General features: G+C 44.1%; 1 protein-coding gene across 1 annotated transcript; it reads right to left on the reverse strand.

The window, feature by feature from the left end:
- Positions 1-473: 473 nt before the first annotated feature.
- Positions 474-16,697, reverse strand: cers2b (ceramide synthase 2b). Its single transcript, XM_083679377.1, has 11 exons — positions 16,436-16,697; positions 9,695-9,868; positions 8,244-8,361; positions 7,809-7,927; positions 6,454-6,511; positions 6,008-6,058; positions 5,752-5,844; positions 4,449-4,577; positions 3,983-4,089; positions 3,568-3,721; positions 474-3,332 (listed from the first exon to the last, which is right to left on the reverse strand). The coding sequence occupies exons 2-11, from the start codon at positions 9,865-9,867 to the stop codon at positions 3,189-3,191; spliced, it is 1,146 nt and encodes a 381-aa protein (XP_083535503.1). The 5' UTR covers position 9,868; positions 16,436-16,697; the 3' UTR covers positions 474-3,188.

The raw sequence follows: 16,697 nt of genomic DNA on the forward strand, positions 1-16,697 counted from the left end.
TGTGTGTAGTAAAACAAGTGAATCGAAACACAATCTGTTCATACAAGTCCCCTCTATTGCAGGATATGACATGGACAAAGGGAATGGGATATTCTCCCTTTACCTTAAGGGGTACAACTGACTTTAGATGGGGCAACTCCACTGTACCTGAAACTAGATGATCCCACCCAAATAGACTTTATGGAGAACTGCTCACTGTCACTAGAGACATGGACTCCCATAAACTGTTGTATTATATTGTAGTCACCTGGTAGACAGTATGGTTAATAATGAAATGATAGTTAACTAGAAACAACTTCAAACTCGGGTCTCCCACGCTTCCAAGAGTCTACCATTGTCCCAAGAGGACAGCCTCAAGGTCTGAGGGCAACACTTGAGTTTACATGTCTCACTACGAAAGCATGATTTCAAATTACCTCCACTACATGTGCAAACAAACAAAAACAAACTTTGGAGAATGCAGGGTTGCGGTCGTGATTCATGATCATTGTTTTTATTATTCATAATAATACTTAAGCATCATAACACACAAAAATAAAAAATAACACTGTAATTAGGACATTGTTGTTTTTTTCTGTAGCGATGTGGGAAGAGAAGAAAAGAGGTTGGTCAAGGTTAGTAAAAAAGAACAGGGGATGGAATGGGGATGAGCGTGAAAGGTGGTGAGTGGAGGATAACTTTAAAAAGAAAAGATGTATGATTAGAATGGAAGAGAGAGAGGTGAAAGAGGTGGGTGACATAGCATGAAGTAGAGGAGGAGGGAACGCCTTAGAGAGAAGAGATGGATAAGGATGAAAGGAACAAAAGAAGGTACAAAGTTGAGAGCATCCCATACATTACAGATAAGGCACTTAACATAAAACAACACAGACATAGTACAGACATAACAACAAAAATACAACATTTGCATTGTTCCATGTATTCCTCATACTTCTGATAACTGAGTGATTGAGTCGTTAAAAAAAGAAAATTCATACTCAAGATATTTTGTTTTTCTGAAATAATAATATTAAACATGAAACATAACTGTGAACCCGTTTCTCCTAGGAATCATACCACAAATCACTCTAAAAGACAGAATAACACTTCAAATCTCACCCAGGATAAACTCAGGCTAGTATGGCCTATAATCTGGCCTAAAATAACCATGGCCAAATTTAATCTGACCCATTCCAGTCTCCTGAGAAGATATCTTCTATTCTGACAGACAAATCCAGCTGCTGTGAGTTTTGAATGGGTATCCATCATGACGACATCATCAATGTGGTTTGGGATTCTACTTGATTATGCTGGGTTGCACCAGACTGGCGTTCAACTCTGCATTGGGTTTAATAAACTATGAAAGTGTTTGTGTTAAGATAGTAGTTAGCCCCTGTTAACCAATGTCCCTGGTAAAATCCATTTTTGATGAGCGCTCAGGGTTGCAAACATTTGCAGAGTTGAATGTATCTCTGGTTTATATCATGTTTCGTACCAAACTGGAATGAGACATAACTGGTCTAGGCTGGAAAACAGTTTAAAGATTGTAAAACAATAATTGACGATCTATATGGGTTCCTGACTGTCTGGTATGTTGTTGGTGGTTTTGGACCTTTTAATTTAAAAATACTACAATTTATAACAAAAACTATTAAAATATAGCAGAAAAAACACTTGGTAAGATTTCAACGCTCTCGACCAAACATCCGACAGAGGACATACATTAAAGCACGTACAGTTTTGCACAATGATAAAAAAAAAAGGTTTTGGAGCATTTTCTTTCCATTGTCAGAGGAGCGTGTAGGATACCACTGGCACATTAACAGGAAGAACGCATAGAAATAATCAGAATCTCATTATAATCTAAATACAGCACAAGCCTCTATTCAAACCCCAGCCAATTCAGGAGTGAATAGAAATTCAATAGAGAAATTCAATTGGCAGTTTATGTGGATATTTTGAATCATAAGTTACATTTCAATTCATTGCCAGAACCAATGGAATTGACATGGAATTGATCCCAACCCTGATGACTCACTCGGTCCACTGACAGAGAGGGAGAGCACCTTGCAGTCCCACTGCATTGGTTTTAGATGCTAATAGGCATCACACACACATACACAGTCAACACCATCACAGGAGCAAAGCAAAACACATACAGTAATTGCATAGAATCACAGAATCAGGGGAAATTAATGCCCGGTCTCTGTGTCTGATTCGGTCTCAATGTCTCTCTTTTCTGTCTTTCTTTCTTTCATAGGGTGTGGAGAAGAGGACACAAAGGCACGAGGGACTAACAGTCTTATATTAGGAAGAGTAAAAGCAAGGGATCTGAACTGAAAGAAAAGTCTTGTGTTACACTGTAAGGCACACAAGTACAGCAAGGAAAGCTAGTAGAAGCAGCATCACTCTCCCCTTCTCTTCTCCGTCACTCTCTCCTCTTCTCCATTCTGAATGCTCTTTCCTCCCCTTCAAACTCATAATTTTCTTTTAGATACTTTAAAGGTACAATCTGTAATTCAAACAACAACAAAGCTGTTGTGGCTCCCCACCACTTTTTTGGTAAACAGCTGAGGGATGGGGCTGGAGAAATGTAAGCACTCTTAATTTCATAATTTCAGCAGCTATGGATGCAAGGACTCACCAAACCATGAGATCAAAATTGCATTGTTTACAAACAAAGAAAAACAATCTTATATTTTGGGTTCTGATGGGGTAAGACAGTTGAATTAAGCTCATGTATAAGTTATATTCTTTAAGAATCAATGGCTATATATCATTAATTTAAAACTAAAAAAATTGATGTACCAATTACAGATTGCCCCTTTAAGAGGGCAAACCATTAGAGGGACTGACATCAAACTGACGTCTCCAATGCTATTCCTTAGCTGAGTTACTTGTGTGTGTGTGTGTGTGTTTGTGTGTAGGCTTAGAAACCATAGTGACAGGTCCATTCCAGTTCATGTAGTGTTTCCAAATCTGTGTGTGTGTGTGTGTGTTTTAGACAGTGTCCAGGAGACAGTGTTTATACAGTGTAGGGTGTCCACAAGTACACCTGCAGTTCTCAGACTTAAGGAATGCCTTTCCCTCTCTCTTATCCACTTTCCTTCTCCCTCTCTACCTCCCTCATCCTCTCTCTCTCTCCCTCCTGTGAGTGAGGGATGTATGTGAGTCCTTAACATACTCTTCCATTCTGGCACTGGTTTTCATCACTCCATCTTGCTGTGGTTGTTGTTGTGGGCTGTATGACCGTTCTGCACTGGCCCGTTTTTCGTCACCTCTTTTTTCTCGTCCTCCTCTTCGCCAGAATCATCAGTCTCTTCTTTGTCACTTCTCTCATCCTCCACTTTTTCCTGAAAGGGAGGGGGGGGGAGAGAGGGAGAGGGAGAGGCGGAGGGGGGTGGATGTGTTTAGAAACAGTTAATCTGTTTTTCATCCCCCAAACTGAAACTGGACTAGGGCCAAAATCAGAGCCCTGGCCTTCGTCAGCTGAGGTCTGTAACAAAGCACAACCACAGCAGAAACTGCCTGTGTGTGTGTGTGTGTGTGTGTGTGTGTGTGTGTGTGTGTGTGTGTGAGAGAACGTACGTTGATGGTCAGGAAGCGGATAGCCATTCGTACGATGAGGATAGCCCAGAAGATATGGAGGCACTGCAGCACCATCATAAGCGTATTGAGGAAGTAGTACCCGAAGAACGGTTCGTAGATTTCCAATGGATACACATATGTACAATAGATTATCCTGAAGGAGAGAAGGAGGGAGGGATGGGCAGAGTGAGACATAAGTGACCTGGGAGAGAAGCAGACTCAAACATCCTATACATTGACTAGTAAATAAACTCACAAAAGAGTTAAGAAGATGTGATTTCATATTTAGTAACATATGAAGCTTATGTTAGGACTTTCTACTGTGTGTGTGTGAGAGAGAGAGAGAGAGAGAGAGAGAGAGTGAGATAGAAAGAGTGGATAGAAACTGACCTGAAGAGAGTGGATAGAAACTGACCTGAAGGGGAAGATGACAAGGCGAGTCACGATGAAGACCGCAGCGAAGAGGATGAAGATATAGTTACAGGCATTCCTCCACCCAGCGTAGTTAAACATCTTCGCAGACTAGGAAAAGGAAAGGAGAGGAAAAGAGAGGTTGTAATGCCAAATAATTATCATCAGGTGGCAGTGTTAAATCTCTCCATATCATCACTTCACCAATATAAGCATTTTCTCAACTTCTTGGCTTGGACTGGATTTCCCTGCTTTGAACACATCTTCATCTTCTAATACACCTGGTGCCTAATCTGTTCCTACCTCATTTAGTATAGTAGGGAACAATCCAAACACTGACCTCCTGAAGCATCAACGGTCAGTTGTATTTGCAACATAAGGCTCTTGCTTAACAAAAGCCAAACACTCTTCTAGGAGGAAGACCTCTATGAACTGATATGATGTCAGCGCTGTTTCCTGGGCAGGCCTACCTCCAGGAAGTAGTCAGAGGAGTCGTGCACCAGCATGATGAGTGTGCCGGCTCTGATGTAGTTGACACACCAGGAAAAACTGAGGAGAAGGATGGTGGCCACATGGTGAATCATCTGCTCTTTAAAGTCCTAGAGAGAGACAGAGAGAGAGAGAGAGAGAGAGAGAGAGAGAGAGACAGAGAGAGAGACAGAGAGAGAGAGAGAGAGAGAGAGAGAGAGAGAGAGAGAGAGAGAGAGAGAGAGGTAAAAAGTAAACTTGTGAAGATAGATTAAATGTATTACCTTGGTAATATGATAAGATTCTGCCTTTGCTATATTACTGCATGTGTTAGAGAGAGACAGAGAGAAAGGTGTGTGTATATGTGGTTGAGGACCTCCTTGGTGAAAGACGTGATTGTATTTATTTCTGTATTGAATGTTTTATGTTTTGTTTTGTTATTGTGTAAATATTGTGGACAGGCTGCACCTGCAAAAGAGGCCTTGATGTCAGTGTGTTTCCCCTGTATAAATAAAGGTTAAATAAAATAAATGTGTGTGTGTGTGTGTGTGTGTATAGTCTGTATAGTTTGTCTGTGAAAGGAAGTTTGTTTGCATGTGAGTATGTCCACACACTGTGCATAATGTTTGTTTACTGGGTACACATTATGTGTACCTGTCTGACTGTCTGACTGTGCTGACCTGACCCCGACAGTGCAGAGTCTCCCCTTTACACACGTGTCACTACAGTCTAATGTCCAGTCTGAAATCTAGCCTTCCCTAGACACTTATCTGATCTGACTGTTTGGGTGGGTGGGTGGGTGGGAGCAATATGACATTATGGCCTCCCACTCTAGCAAGATAAATACTTTCGATCTAGAGGAAAGTGTCATGGGTTAGCAGCTAGGGGGCTAATTCCTCACATGTCATAGTACTGTTGGCCTCTACTCTAATAGTACTTTACACTGTGATATGTTATGTAAGCAGGTGATATGAGTTTAAAGACAAGGGGGAAACCTGATAGTAACTGTGGCTAAAGTAAGTGACTGTAGCACCTCATAGCCAGCACAGTTGAAACCTTTGACTATATTTCAAAATAAGGAGAGTAGAGTAGTATCTGCTTATATTTGCTCAGTGGTTTATGTGCTCAGGTGTGAAGTTTGTGAAACAGGCTTACCACATTAACCCTATGAAGACTGTCATCTGAAATACAACTTTTTTCAGTGAATCACCTGTTGACACCATGATACTATTGCATACATGATCCCAGTGAAAACATGATTCTTCATGAAGACATGATAATGGTAAATCCATAATGGAGACTTACTTTCCGTTTGACGTCAGTGGCCACACTGAACAGGAGAGAACCGTAGAAACCCAGCTCTATCATATAATACCAATACTGGGAGGGCAGAAGAGTCTTGGGGAGGGAGAGCGACAGGGGGGAGAAGGGACAGAGAAATTACATTTCAAGATCACTTTATTATGTCAAAATGAAACAAAGCATAAAGTTCATTGTTTCAAAACCAAACGTGCTCACATGCACTAAACTGTAAATACAATCTATAATCCGTTTGACGCACCAGCACAGGAAAGCCAGCCCACATCTCCTTCAAGTCATACAGCCAGGGTTTCTGAGAGAGAGAGAGAGAGAGAGAGAGAGAGAGAGAGAGAGAGAGAGAGGAGGATAAGATAGAGGTAGCATTGGAGGACAATGACATAAATTAAATATTAACATTTTATTTGCAGTATTGATTTCAGGGTAGCACACAAGGTTTTTAGTCCTGAAAACGATCAGTCTTTTCAAAAGATTTATAACTATAACTAGACCCAATACTCTACCCCATATCCCCTTCAGTACTCATTTGGCTATATCATGCTGTTGCCCTATCACTGTCACTCTGTCCAGTCCTCCCATTAATAGATGAACTAGGATGAAAACCAACTATGGGTGAGCTGTCAGGTGGAACAGGTGACGAATGAAGACGCAGTGAAATTTACATGGAGGGGTGGAAACTGTGGTACTCACGTCAATGAGGGCAGCCAGGCCAGCAATGAAAGCAAGAAGGTAAAAGGTAAATCTCCAACTGCAAGAGAACACACAGACTTTCTACAAAACTGTACAGGGAAATCATTCACATACTGTACTTACACTCTCAGCAGGGTAAATAAAACACACACATATTGTTAAGATATGGGTTAAGATTAGGTTAAGATTGCAGTTCAGTTCAGGATGTTGCAGAACTGACTGCCTGGACAAATCTGGTCTCCTACACTGAGAAAGTCAAATCAGGACGCACACACACACACACACACACACACACACACACACACACACACACACACACACACACACACACACACACACACACACACAATCCCGTGCCAACTTCCCAACATTGACAACAAGAACAGTCCTGTGGCCTCCCAGTTAAATATTGTAACATGGTTACATACTGGACCTCTGCTACAGCAGCCCCTTATACAGATGAGAGAGGAGGAGGGAAATCCTCCATACAGCAGGGGAATGGGAAAGAGAGAGAGAGAGAGGAGAGAAAGAGAGAGAGAGAGACAGAAGTGGAAGTCGAGTGGGAGAGACGGATATACCAGTGGGAGAAAGAGAGGAGAGAGACAGTGAGGCTGTTGTCTGAAGAGAAACAATAGACTGATTCAGGACAGGAAAAGAGCTGAGGAAAAAATTGGGGACATGAACACTGCAGAGGGATCTGGTCAATATATTGTGTGTCTGTGTGCGAGTGTGTGTATGGCGCCTCATGTGTGTATGGCGGATCATGGTGTGTGTTTCTATGTGTCATCATGTCCCGTTCCTGATTCAGCAGCTATCTATACTGTATGTCGTCATATTATTGGAAAACATTTATCGTATAAGTGCACTAACATAATACAATCAATATAATGCTAAACATAACACAGTAAAGACCCTGCCTGCTAAGTGCTGACTTCACTCGCCCTGGCTTACATGTAAGGCTCTGTCTTATCTACTGATCACAGTGTTAGTGTAACACTGCTCTGGTTACAGTCCAACATTGAGACAGAGAGATATAAATAATCAGATGTTGGCGACAGAGCTAGTGTCTCTTGGGATGGGTAGCGGGCGAGGGAGAGTGGTAGGGGTGAAGGCCTGGCATTACAATGAGTGTGTGTGTGATAAATATAGAGCCATACTTTTACCCTCAGACATTTGCCCACTGGTGGAACGATATGCTCACTAGTGTGGGCGATATTGGTCGTGTAGTTGTTTGGTGAACCTGTGGTATGGCTTGTGTTTGTGTGTGTGTGTGTGTGTGTGTGTGTGTGTGTGTGTGTGTGTGTGTATAGTGGGTCAGAGTTATACAGTATATAGCTGTGTGTATTCGTGTATACCTGGCTTCTCTGAACTTCTTGAGTAGACTGGGTCTGTCCTGATTCCTGCGTCTTCTGAACCATCGCTGCACCTGCCGCTCTGAACAACCTGTCTGCTTACACAGACTGTCTATAGAACTCTGAGAGAGAGAAGTGATTAGAGAGACAGAGAGAAAGAGAGGGGAGGGGGGGGAGAAGAGGCAGGGAGGAAGAGAGGGGAGGGGGGGAGAGGAGGCAGAGAGGAAGGGTGGGAGAGGTACAGAGAGAGGAGGGAGAGAGAGTTTATCAGTCTGACTCCAGTGTGGGATTGTGTAGTGTTCAGTAAAGCAATGTAATTGTTGTATACTATAGTTGTATACAACACTACACTATATATTGTATACTAAAGTTGTGTAGGCCTACTGGACTCCAGTGTGAGGGTGTGTAGAGTTGTGTTGTAGTTGTGTAGTGTGTTACCTGTGTGGGGTTCTTGGTTGTTTTACAGTAGTAGGACTCCAGTGTGGGGTTGTGTGACGCTCTGAGTCGCACTTTCTCTTTCACCCCGAGGAAAGCAGCAAGTGGAGTGGCCACTGTCCTACAGAGACAAACGGGATGGAGGGAGAGAAGGATGAGATGGGAGTGGGAGAGAGGGATGAGATGGTATGACAGCATGGAGAGATTACGTGAAAAGGAGAGAGAGAAAGAGCGACACAGCGAGGCTGCCGGTGCTAGAGGTGTTTTCTAGCTAACACACAACATAATCACACAATTTCATTCTGTAACTTTTATTTTAGTTCTGCTGCTGCACTTGTTTGCAAATTACAGTAGTAACAGTATGCACCTTTAAGGTTTGGGAATATGGGTACAGGGGGGAAGAAGAGAGGAAGCAAGAGATATGATGAGAGTGACTCAGAGAAAACAGCCAGAGATGAAATTACAGGCTGAGGTAAAATAATCTTATTAGAGACAAGGAGAGGAGGAGATGACCGGGAGAGAGGGAGGGAGAGGGAGAGAGAGAGAGAGAAAAGGATGGAGCAAGAGTGAGGAGACATAAGGGAGAGGAAAGGGGTAGAAAGAGACATGAGTAGGCAGATGATCAGAGGAATGGAGGGAGGTAAGAAGGGATACTGTAGGTGGATCAATGAGGAAAACAGCATAACAAACAGACAGAGAAAAGGGACAGATGAACGGATGGGCAGACAAACAGACAGACAGACAGACAGATAAACAGATAAACAGACAGACAGACATAGAGACACAGACAGACAGACGGACATAGAGACACAGACAGACACACAGACAGAGACACAGACAGACAGACACACAGACAGACAGATAGACAGGCAGACAGACAGACAAACAGACAGACACAGACAGACAGACAGACAGACACAGACAGACAGACAGACAGACAGACAGACAATCCGATCCCAGTACACGCGTCCACACCTGGTATTAACGGTCTCCCATTGTATCTGCACAATGCAACTTTTGAGTGTCTAGGCTTGTTGCATTTGTATTAGAGCAGAAGTCGGATTTGAGTGTAGACGAGGTCAGTGAAACAGACAGACAAGTTGGTGCAGAGACCAGGAAGAGAGATGAAGAGATAAATGACGAGAGCGAGAGAAAAAGATTAGGGAAGGGCAGAGGGAGGCACTGGCAATGAGATAAGGCGGAGCAAGGAATACGCACAAGCGTAGGAGGATGAAGGGAGAGGTGGATGAGGGAGAGGTGGATGGAGGGAGAGGTGGATGGAGGGAGAGGTGGATGAAGGGAGAGGTGGATGAGGGAGAGGTGGATGGAGGGAGAGGTGGATGGAGGGAGAGGTGGATGAAGGGAGAGGTGGATGAGGGAGAGGTGGATGGAGGGAGAGGTGGATGGAGAGAGAGGTGGATGAGGGGAACAGGCAGACAGAAAGACAAACTGACCTCTCGAAAACCTGTCGGACCACGAGGAAGACGAGGGCGATAGGTAGCGCCACCCAGAGGTCACTGGCCTTGGCGTAGACTCTGCCATCTCTGTCCTCCAGGTCGGCCCAGCCCATCCCCGGTGGAAACCACAGCTCCTCCCGCCAGAACCACTCACTCAGCCCCCACAGCATCCTGCAAGACAGGACAGCAAGGGGTTAATGACATGACGTCCCTTGTGTGATTACAGTCTGATGTACATATACTGGGCAGGGAGGGGGGAAGAGTGTTCCCATATGTTCAAGGGATGGTTCAGCCCAAAATCTGCTCGTAAAATGTCAAGAAACGTTATGCAGGTTCTGATATTTGAGACATCTGCAGCCTTAAATGGGACAGATTGAAACCATATATTTCAAAGGGATTAGATGGTGCCGATCTTAATTAGATGGTGCCGATCATCTTTCCCATTCATTTGGGATTGAGGCCTGTAGGATTGAGGCGTGTAGATTTCTTCGAATGCACCACAACATACAAGGTTCTTGGGAGGCCCACTGAGGAACGACAGATTGTAATACAAACAGAACAAATCTTTATTTTCTTCATTCATTCACCATGACTAGCATCAGTCTAACATGAGTCACCTCCCAACACCTCAAACAGAGAATGTTTAATGGTTTGGAGAGAAACAGGAGATTTGTCTCTATAAACATAGACTAGAAGACTCTCTGGTAGTAAGATTAGGGAGTGGCTCAGAAAGGGGGAGGGCGGAGGGAGGGGAGGGGAGGGGAGGGGCATGCTTAGGGGGATTTAGCATCTGGAGTTTTTAACCATGATTCATACATGTCTGCTAAGTGTTCACCCCACACAACCCTGGCTCCCACTCCACCCACACATCCCCACATCCTCCCCACCCAACTGCCCCCGCCTCTCTCCCCGCTGCCTAGTACCCTGCTCCAGCCCCCTATCCCTCACCCCATCCTAACTCCACCCTCTTCCTCCCCCAGATGGACTCTGTCTTGCTCACTGTCTTGCTTCCTCCAGCTGTCAGAAGCAGAGAGCAGAGAGAGGCCTACCGCCGATGTGTGTATGTAATGTTCCTCCCAGACCCAGCCTGGCTCGCTCTCAACTATGCAGCTGGAATTAAACACACATATTACAAGCCAATACAGGCCAATACAGACATTATACACACAGCGACCTCATATAGGAGAAGGACTTTTACAGTAGGAGCAAGTCTATGCCTGGAACTCCAAATGGTTAAGGACTAAAGGAGGGGACATGGGGCTGAAATGGAATCAGGTATCTATGCCTGGTTACAGAAGTTAGCTAGTACACAAGTTACTCTGTATGGCTGCAATCAGTTATAACACTTAAGTACACTTGAAACAGACATCCCAAGATTATACACCTCTGTCTCACACACGTGCACACACACACACACACACACACACACACACACACACACACACACACACACACGCTGTCACAGGCCAGTTATTCTGCCGTTTTATGTGTTATTTCCACACCACGTCAGGTTAGTCACCATGACCTGTTTCCTGTTACGACAGAGCCACAGAGGAGGCCGGTGGTTTGGAGTGACTTCTTCTCATCTGCTGCACACGCCTCTACTCCTTCGCTGCTCTGACACAAATGGAAAGTGGGAATCATGAATTTCTGCTATATTTATTGCTTCCACCCCTTTGAGGAACAGAGATATAGCCTTGACTGTGGCCTGGGGTGGTCCAGTGGTCTAGCACCATGGCCTACAGCTCGAATCCGGCCCATGCCCTGCTGACATACCCTCTCCTCCTTACTTCCTGTCTTTTTCTACTGTCTCTGTCCAATAAAAACTGAAAAACAAGGAGAAACAAAAAAAAAAAACAAGGAGAAACAAAAAAAAAAGAGATATAACCTTGACAGGTCACATTTCAATGTCTAAATCAGGGTTTCCCAAATATTGGGTCACAGCACATTTGTGCTAAGTGGTTTTGGCATTGTGACATTGGTGGGTCCAATCCAAGAATCCCAAGAGTTTACAATGGGTCACAAACACAAAAGAAGTTCTAAAAACATTATGCTCTCTGTCATAAGGAGCAGAGCAGATCTAGGATCAGCTGACCCCCCTCTAAATCCTAACCTTAACCAATAGGAGACCTGGGGCAATAATCCTGAGGATCAAAACAAAATGCATGCAGATTTACTGTACATTAAAGTAGGACGCTTCTTTAAGATTACTGTCGGGAGGGCCGATGGGTGGTTTGGGTGGATGGGTGTGGTGAGAGTTGGAGGGGTCTGGGGTGGGTGGTTTGAGGGGCTGGTGGTTGGATAGGAGGGGACTGGGGGGGTCGGGTGGTTGGATGGGAGGGGACTGGGGTGGAGGAAGGGATTTGTGGGTTATTGGTAAATGTTTTGTACGTAAAATTCTGAATAAAAATATATATATATTTAAAAAAGTAGGAGGCTTAGTAAACCGGTTTAGGTGTGTGTGTGTGTGTGTGTGTGTGTGTATCTGTCCAGATGTTGAAGAGTTACTTATTCTGGTCAGCCAGAGGATCCAGCATGCTACATCACTGTATACTCCGGTAAAATGAGCATCACACGAGGTTTGGAACATAATATTGGTATTGCTAAAACACTGATATTATCCTCCCTTCAACAATGACCTTTGTAAGATGTATTTCGGAGGCAACAATCAGAGGGGAGGGGCAACCTCAGACAGGCATAGGCTATTTAAATATTAAAAGTTAGAACTGAATGGTTATGACAGTTATAACTATTATTTACATTATGACTGCTCCCTGTATGTGTGTGTGTGTGTGTGTGTGTGTGTGTGTGTGTGTGTCAGTGTGACAGTGAGAGAGAGCAAAAGCACTGTAACCAGTAACAGACTACCACAGACACAGGGAGGAATATTTACCAACTACACAAACAGAAAGACAGTCCAAAGGCCATCAAAGCAGACTCAGAACAGAGAAATAACAAATCCTGACTTCCCTGTGTAATAACGGCTCATCATAACGACCACTGGTCATAAACCTTAGACGAGCCTTGTGCCTACGCACGCACGCACGCACGCACACACACACACACACGCACGCACACACACACACACACACACATACTGTACGCATCATCACGGTGGTTCACAATCAAATAGTAGTAGTCTTGTGTCTGTGTGTGCAGGGATGTTCATGGATTTCAGGGCGTGTGTGTGTGTGTGTGTGTGTGTGTGTGTGTGTGTGTGTGTGTGTCCGGCTGTTAAAGAGACACTTTTTCAGGTCAGCCAGAGGATCCAGCATGCTACAGCACTTTTACTCACAGCAGCCCCAACTCCCCATCTCATTGGCTGACAGGATCATGTGACCGGACTCTGGCCATTTTGCTGAGCCAATAAGGACAGAGGATACCTCTGGCTGGGAATGGGAGAGTGGAAGCCCTCTCTCTCTCCCCTCTCTCTCTCCCCTCTCTCTCTCCCCTCTCTCTAGCTCTCTCAGCCCTGACAGCGATTTAATAGACATTAAACAATGAAAGGATGTGGTGAGTATAACACAGTTTAAACTCCTCATCCACAGGACATTGCTGACCATTATTGTCCTTCGTTAGTTAACGAGTTACAGTATTCACTTTGTTAGCCTACACGGATTTCATCTCTTGTCAATTTCACCTAAGCAGACCTCAAAGGAGGAAGACCCTAGTGAGACCACGTTAGTGCCTGGTACTAAATAGGCTGAGAATGTTAACATTGGTCAACCACACTGGGGGGGAGTATGTGCTCTCATTCTCAAGGCATCCTCAGATGAATAACATCCTCTGGAATTTCCAAGTCATCAAGTACACGACCGACGAGACAGTGTTTATAAGACAAGCGTAAGTCGGCGCAAGCATAGTGCTGTGCTGGTCGGCCATCAGAGGGAACCGTCCAGGATGAGTCATAATAACACACAACATCTATCCGCTGGCACACTGTGAGGAGCGGGAGCAGGCCAGTGTACTGCAGTGGTCCACTGAGTCACTCCCACTGAGTCACTCCACTATTCCTCTGAATATTCCACAGAGATGGAGCGAGAGAGAGATGGAGAGAGAAGGAGGGAGAGAGAGAGGGAGAGAGAGAGGGAGAAAGAGAGGGAGAGAGAGAGAAAGGGGGAGGGAGATGGAGAAAGAAAGAGAGAGAGACAGAGAGAGAGATAGATGGAAAGAGAGAGAGGGAGAGAGAGAGAGAGAGCTGAGCTGAGCTGTCAGTGCCTCTGGGCTCTGCTAAAGGACACACTGCCAAGAATATAGACAATTACAGAGGACTGCTCACTACATTGACAGGAAACATACTGTATTCTGAATTTGTTTTATCATGTTACTTTATCTATCCTTCTAAGTCTCATTGAGGTTACATCTCTTTCACAAGAGAGCCCTGGCATTACTTGATATATGAGTTCATATATGAGTTCATTAATAAGTTTTCAATTAAATGAAATTAAACTTGGTGCAATTAAACTAGGTGCAGGCCTCAATATATTCTAGTTAAACTATTAACCTTGGATTTCATGCTTCTGAACTACATAGTGTGTGACTAATGCCCTTTGTATCCTCACTATTCAGGAGAGGCCCCTAATCACCCAGCCAGATCAGCAGAGCATGCACGAGACACACACACACACACACACACCCTCACACACACACACACGTGCACGCGTGCGCGCACACACACACACACACACACACACACACACACACACACACACACACACACACACAGTCAAGGTTACAACTATGACCTATGACTGCAAATTAACTTTAATGAATGTCATGCTTGAGACATCTTTAACCTCAATATTCTGTTTGAAAGTAAGAATGACCCTATAAAAGAGCACTGTCAGGGAAATTAAAGTGCAGAACAGATAGGCTATGCCATAAACTGCACTGTATAGCTATTTTAGCACGATCTGACTGCACCCTGAATGCTCTTCCGTTGCTGCTGACTGTGTGTGGATGATCTATCCCACAGAACCTTCAACTTTAGGTCCAGATCAGAAGAGAGCCAGGGTCAATTCCTCCAGATGTATCTGCTGTTCTGATCATCCTATAAGATTGGTTGGGAACCCACTAACCTATGGTCTTCATTCTAGACACTGATCCAACAGTAAGAATAAACACAAATGTGATACCGATTGGATTTACTGTAAGCCTATTATTTCCATTGAGAATTAGTTTTTATCCCCTGATTGCATAACTGATATCAACACACATTGCATTCCATGAGGACAGAGGGCCTGATTACTCTGTGTCAAGATACTATGAAGCCATATTCCTGGTAATTAATGTAATCATTAATTGTTACAACAAGAGAGGCAGAGAAAGGGGGAGGGAAAGGGAGGAGTACCTGTTTACATGATGAGGTGGGTTTTGCCTGCTCAGGGAGGAAATGCAAATCAAGCTAAATCGGATCAATACCAGTCAATAATTAATCCTTCAGACTCCTTCAGGCTTTGATTGGATTTCATTCAGTGTTTAATTGGCAGCTACATTTTCAGTTTGTTTCTGCTCAGCAAGATTTTGTATTGGCCTCCTGTATGTTTAAAGCTAGCATAAACCCACTTGACTGAAATTGGATGCAAATATATAATCAATTACCTGCCAGTACAAGCAATGTGTATACATTGTGTATTGATTCACAACAGTTAGGCTACATGGTTATTGGTTACATGTTCTACAAGAGCCAGAGACTGGCAAAAGCGCTGAACTTTTCCGAGCATGTTCGTCAGAGTTCGTAAGAATTCGGCTTTTCAGGGCCGAAAGTAGCGGAAAAGCATTGGGCCTAAAATGAGTGCAGGGGGAGGGGGAGGGGAGGGGACAGTCAGGGAGGAGGGAGGTAACATACCGGTTTTTCATGACCATGTCGGATGGCCTCTTGTTGATATAAAATAAAAATGTAGCCTACGGATATCGAGAAGCAACATCTAGGCGGGAGGCGTCTTAATAATAGTTTGTATCGCCTACAGGGGAACCATTAAAAGTAAGATTCGCACTCTTTGAACCGTCAAAGGCTGATGTAGGCAGCCTAGTTATTGCGAGTTTATGGGTTCGCGTGATAGCAACCGTGCACACAGCTGAAAGGGATATTGTAAAACAAATCTTGTTTTGAGGCATGACCTTCGTATCTGTAGACTTAAGTTTGCACATGGTCTACACCGACAGTCCATAGCTGGTGTCCTCAGGTTTCCCTCTCCGGTTAGCCTACAACGGAACACTTTTGAGTCGTGGTGGAATCACCTGGCCTGCACTCACCTGGCTGCCTATTCAAATCAAGTAAAATCAATAAAGCTATATAACATTTTGTAACAGCACGAAGTGGATCAGCTCAGCTGGCATATTTTATTGGATAGGCTATTTCAGTGAAACTGAAAACATTATATGATAGATAGTATCTCCAAGTTAACAATGGGAGTAGTCTATTGGATCCTACATAGAGCAATCATGATGTGATCTTGGTCATTACATTTGCCATGGGTTATCTATGGATAAAGGTATTGGCCTATGTGACCTGCGTAATGACGCGTGTCCAAACTAAGTGAATAAGCAACTCTTCATACTGTATAGGTCTAGGTCACTACAGGAAAGGGAGAGTGTTTCGTACACACACACACACACACACACACACACACAGACCGTGGATAGTAAACTTAGTTTAAGCGGGATAAACTGTTATTCTGTTTTGATCACCAGCAGCCTTCACGTCATGGCTGATGTCAATGATATAACGGTACTTACTTTGGTCACAATTCCCTTTCGCAGGTCCAGGCTGCGTAGGACACTTAGAGCAACACTTCTCTGAGCGCGCAGACGGTGGTATAATGTAATGTTCACAAAGTTCGCCTAGTCAGAGAATAAATCCGCCAGTCCCACTGGAGAATACGTCCACCGAATGTCTGGTTGCTGTCCTCGTAACGGCCCCGGTGTGTCTGTGTTTGAGTTTAGGGTCCGGCCTGACTGCTTCCGCCACTTATCCGCATCTTTCCATACAGTCAAAAGT

This window comes from Argentina silus, assembly GCF_951799395.1.
Source record: "Argentina silus genome assembly, chromosome: 10".
NCBI classification, from domain to species: domain Eukaryota; kingdom Metazoa; phylum Chordata; class Actinopteri; order Argentiniformes; family Argentinidae; genus Argentina; species Argentina silus.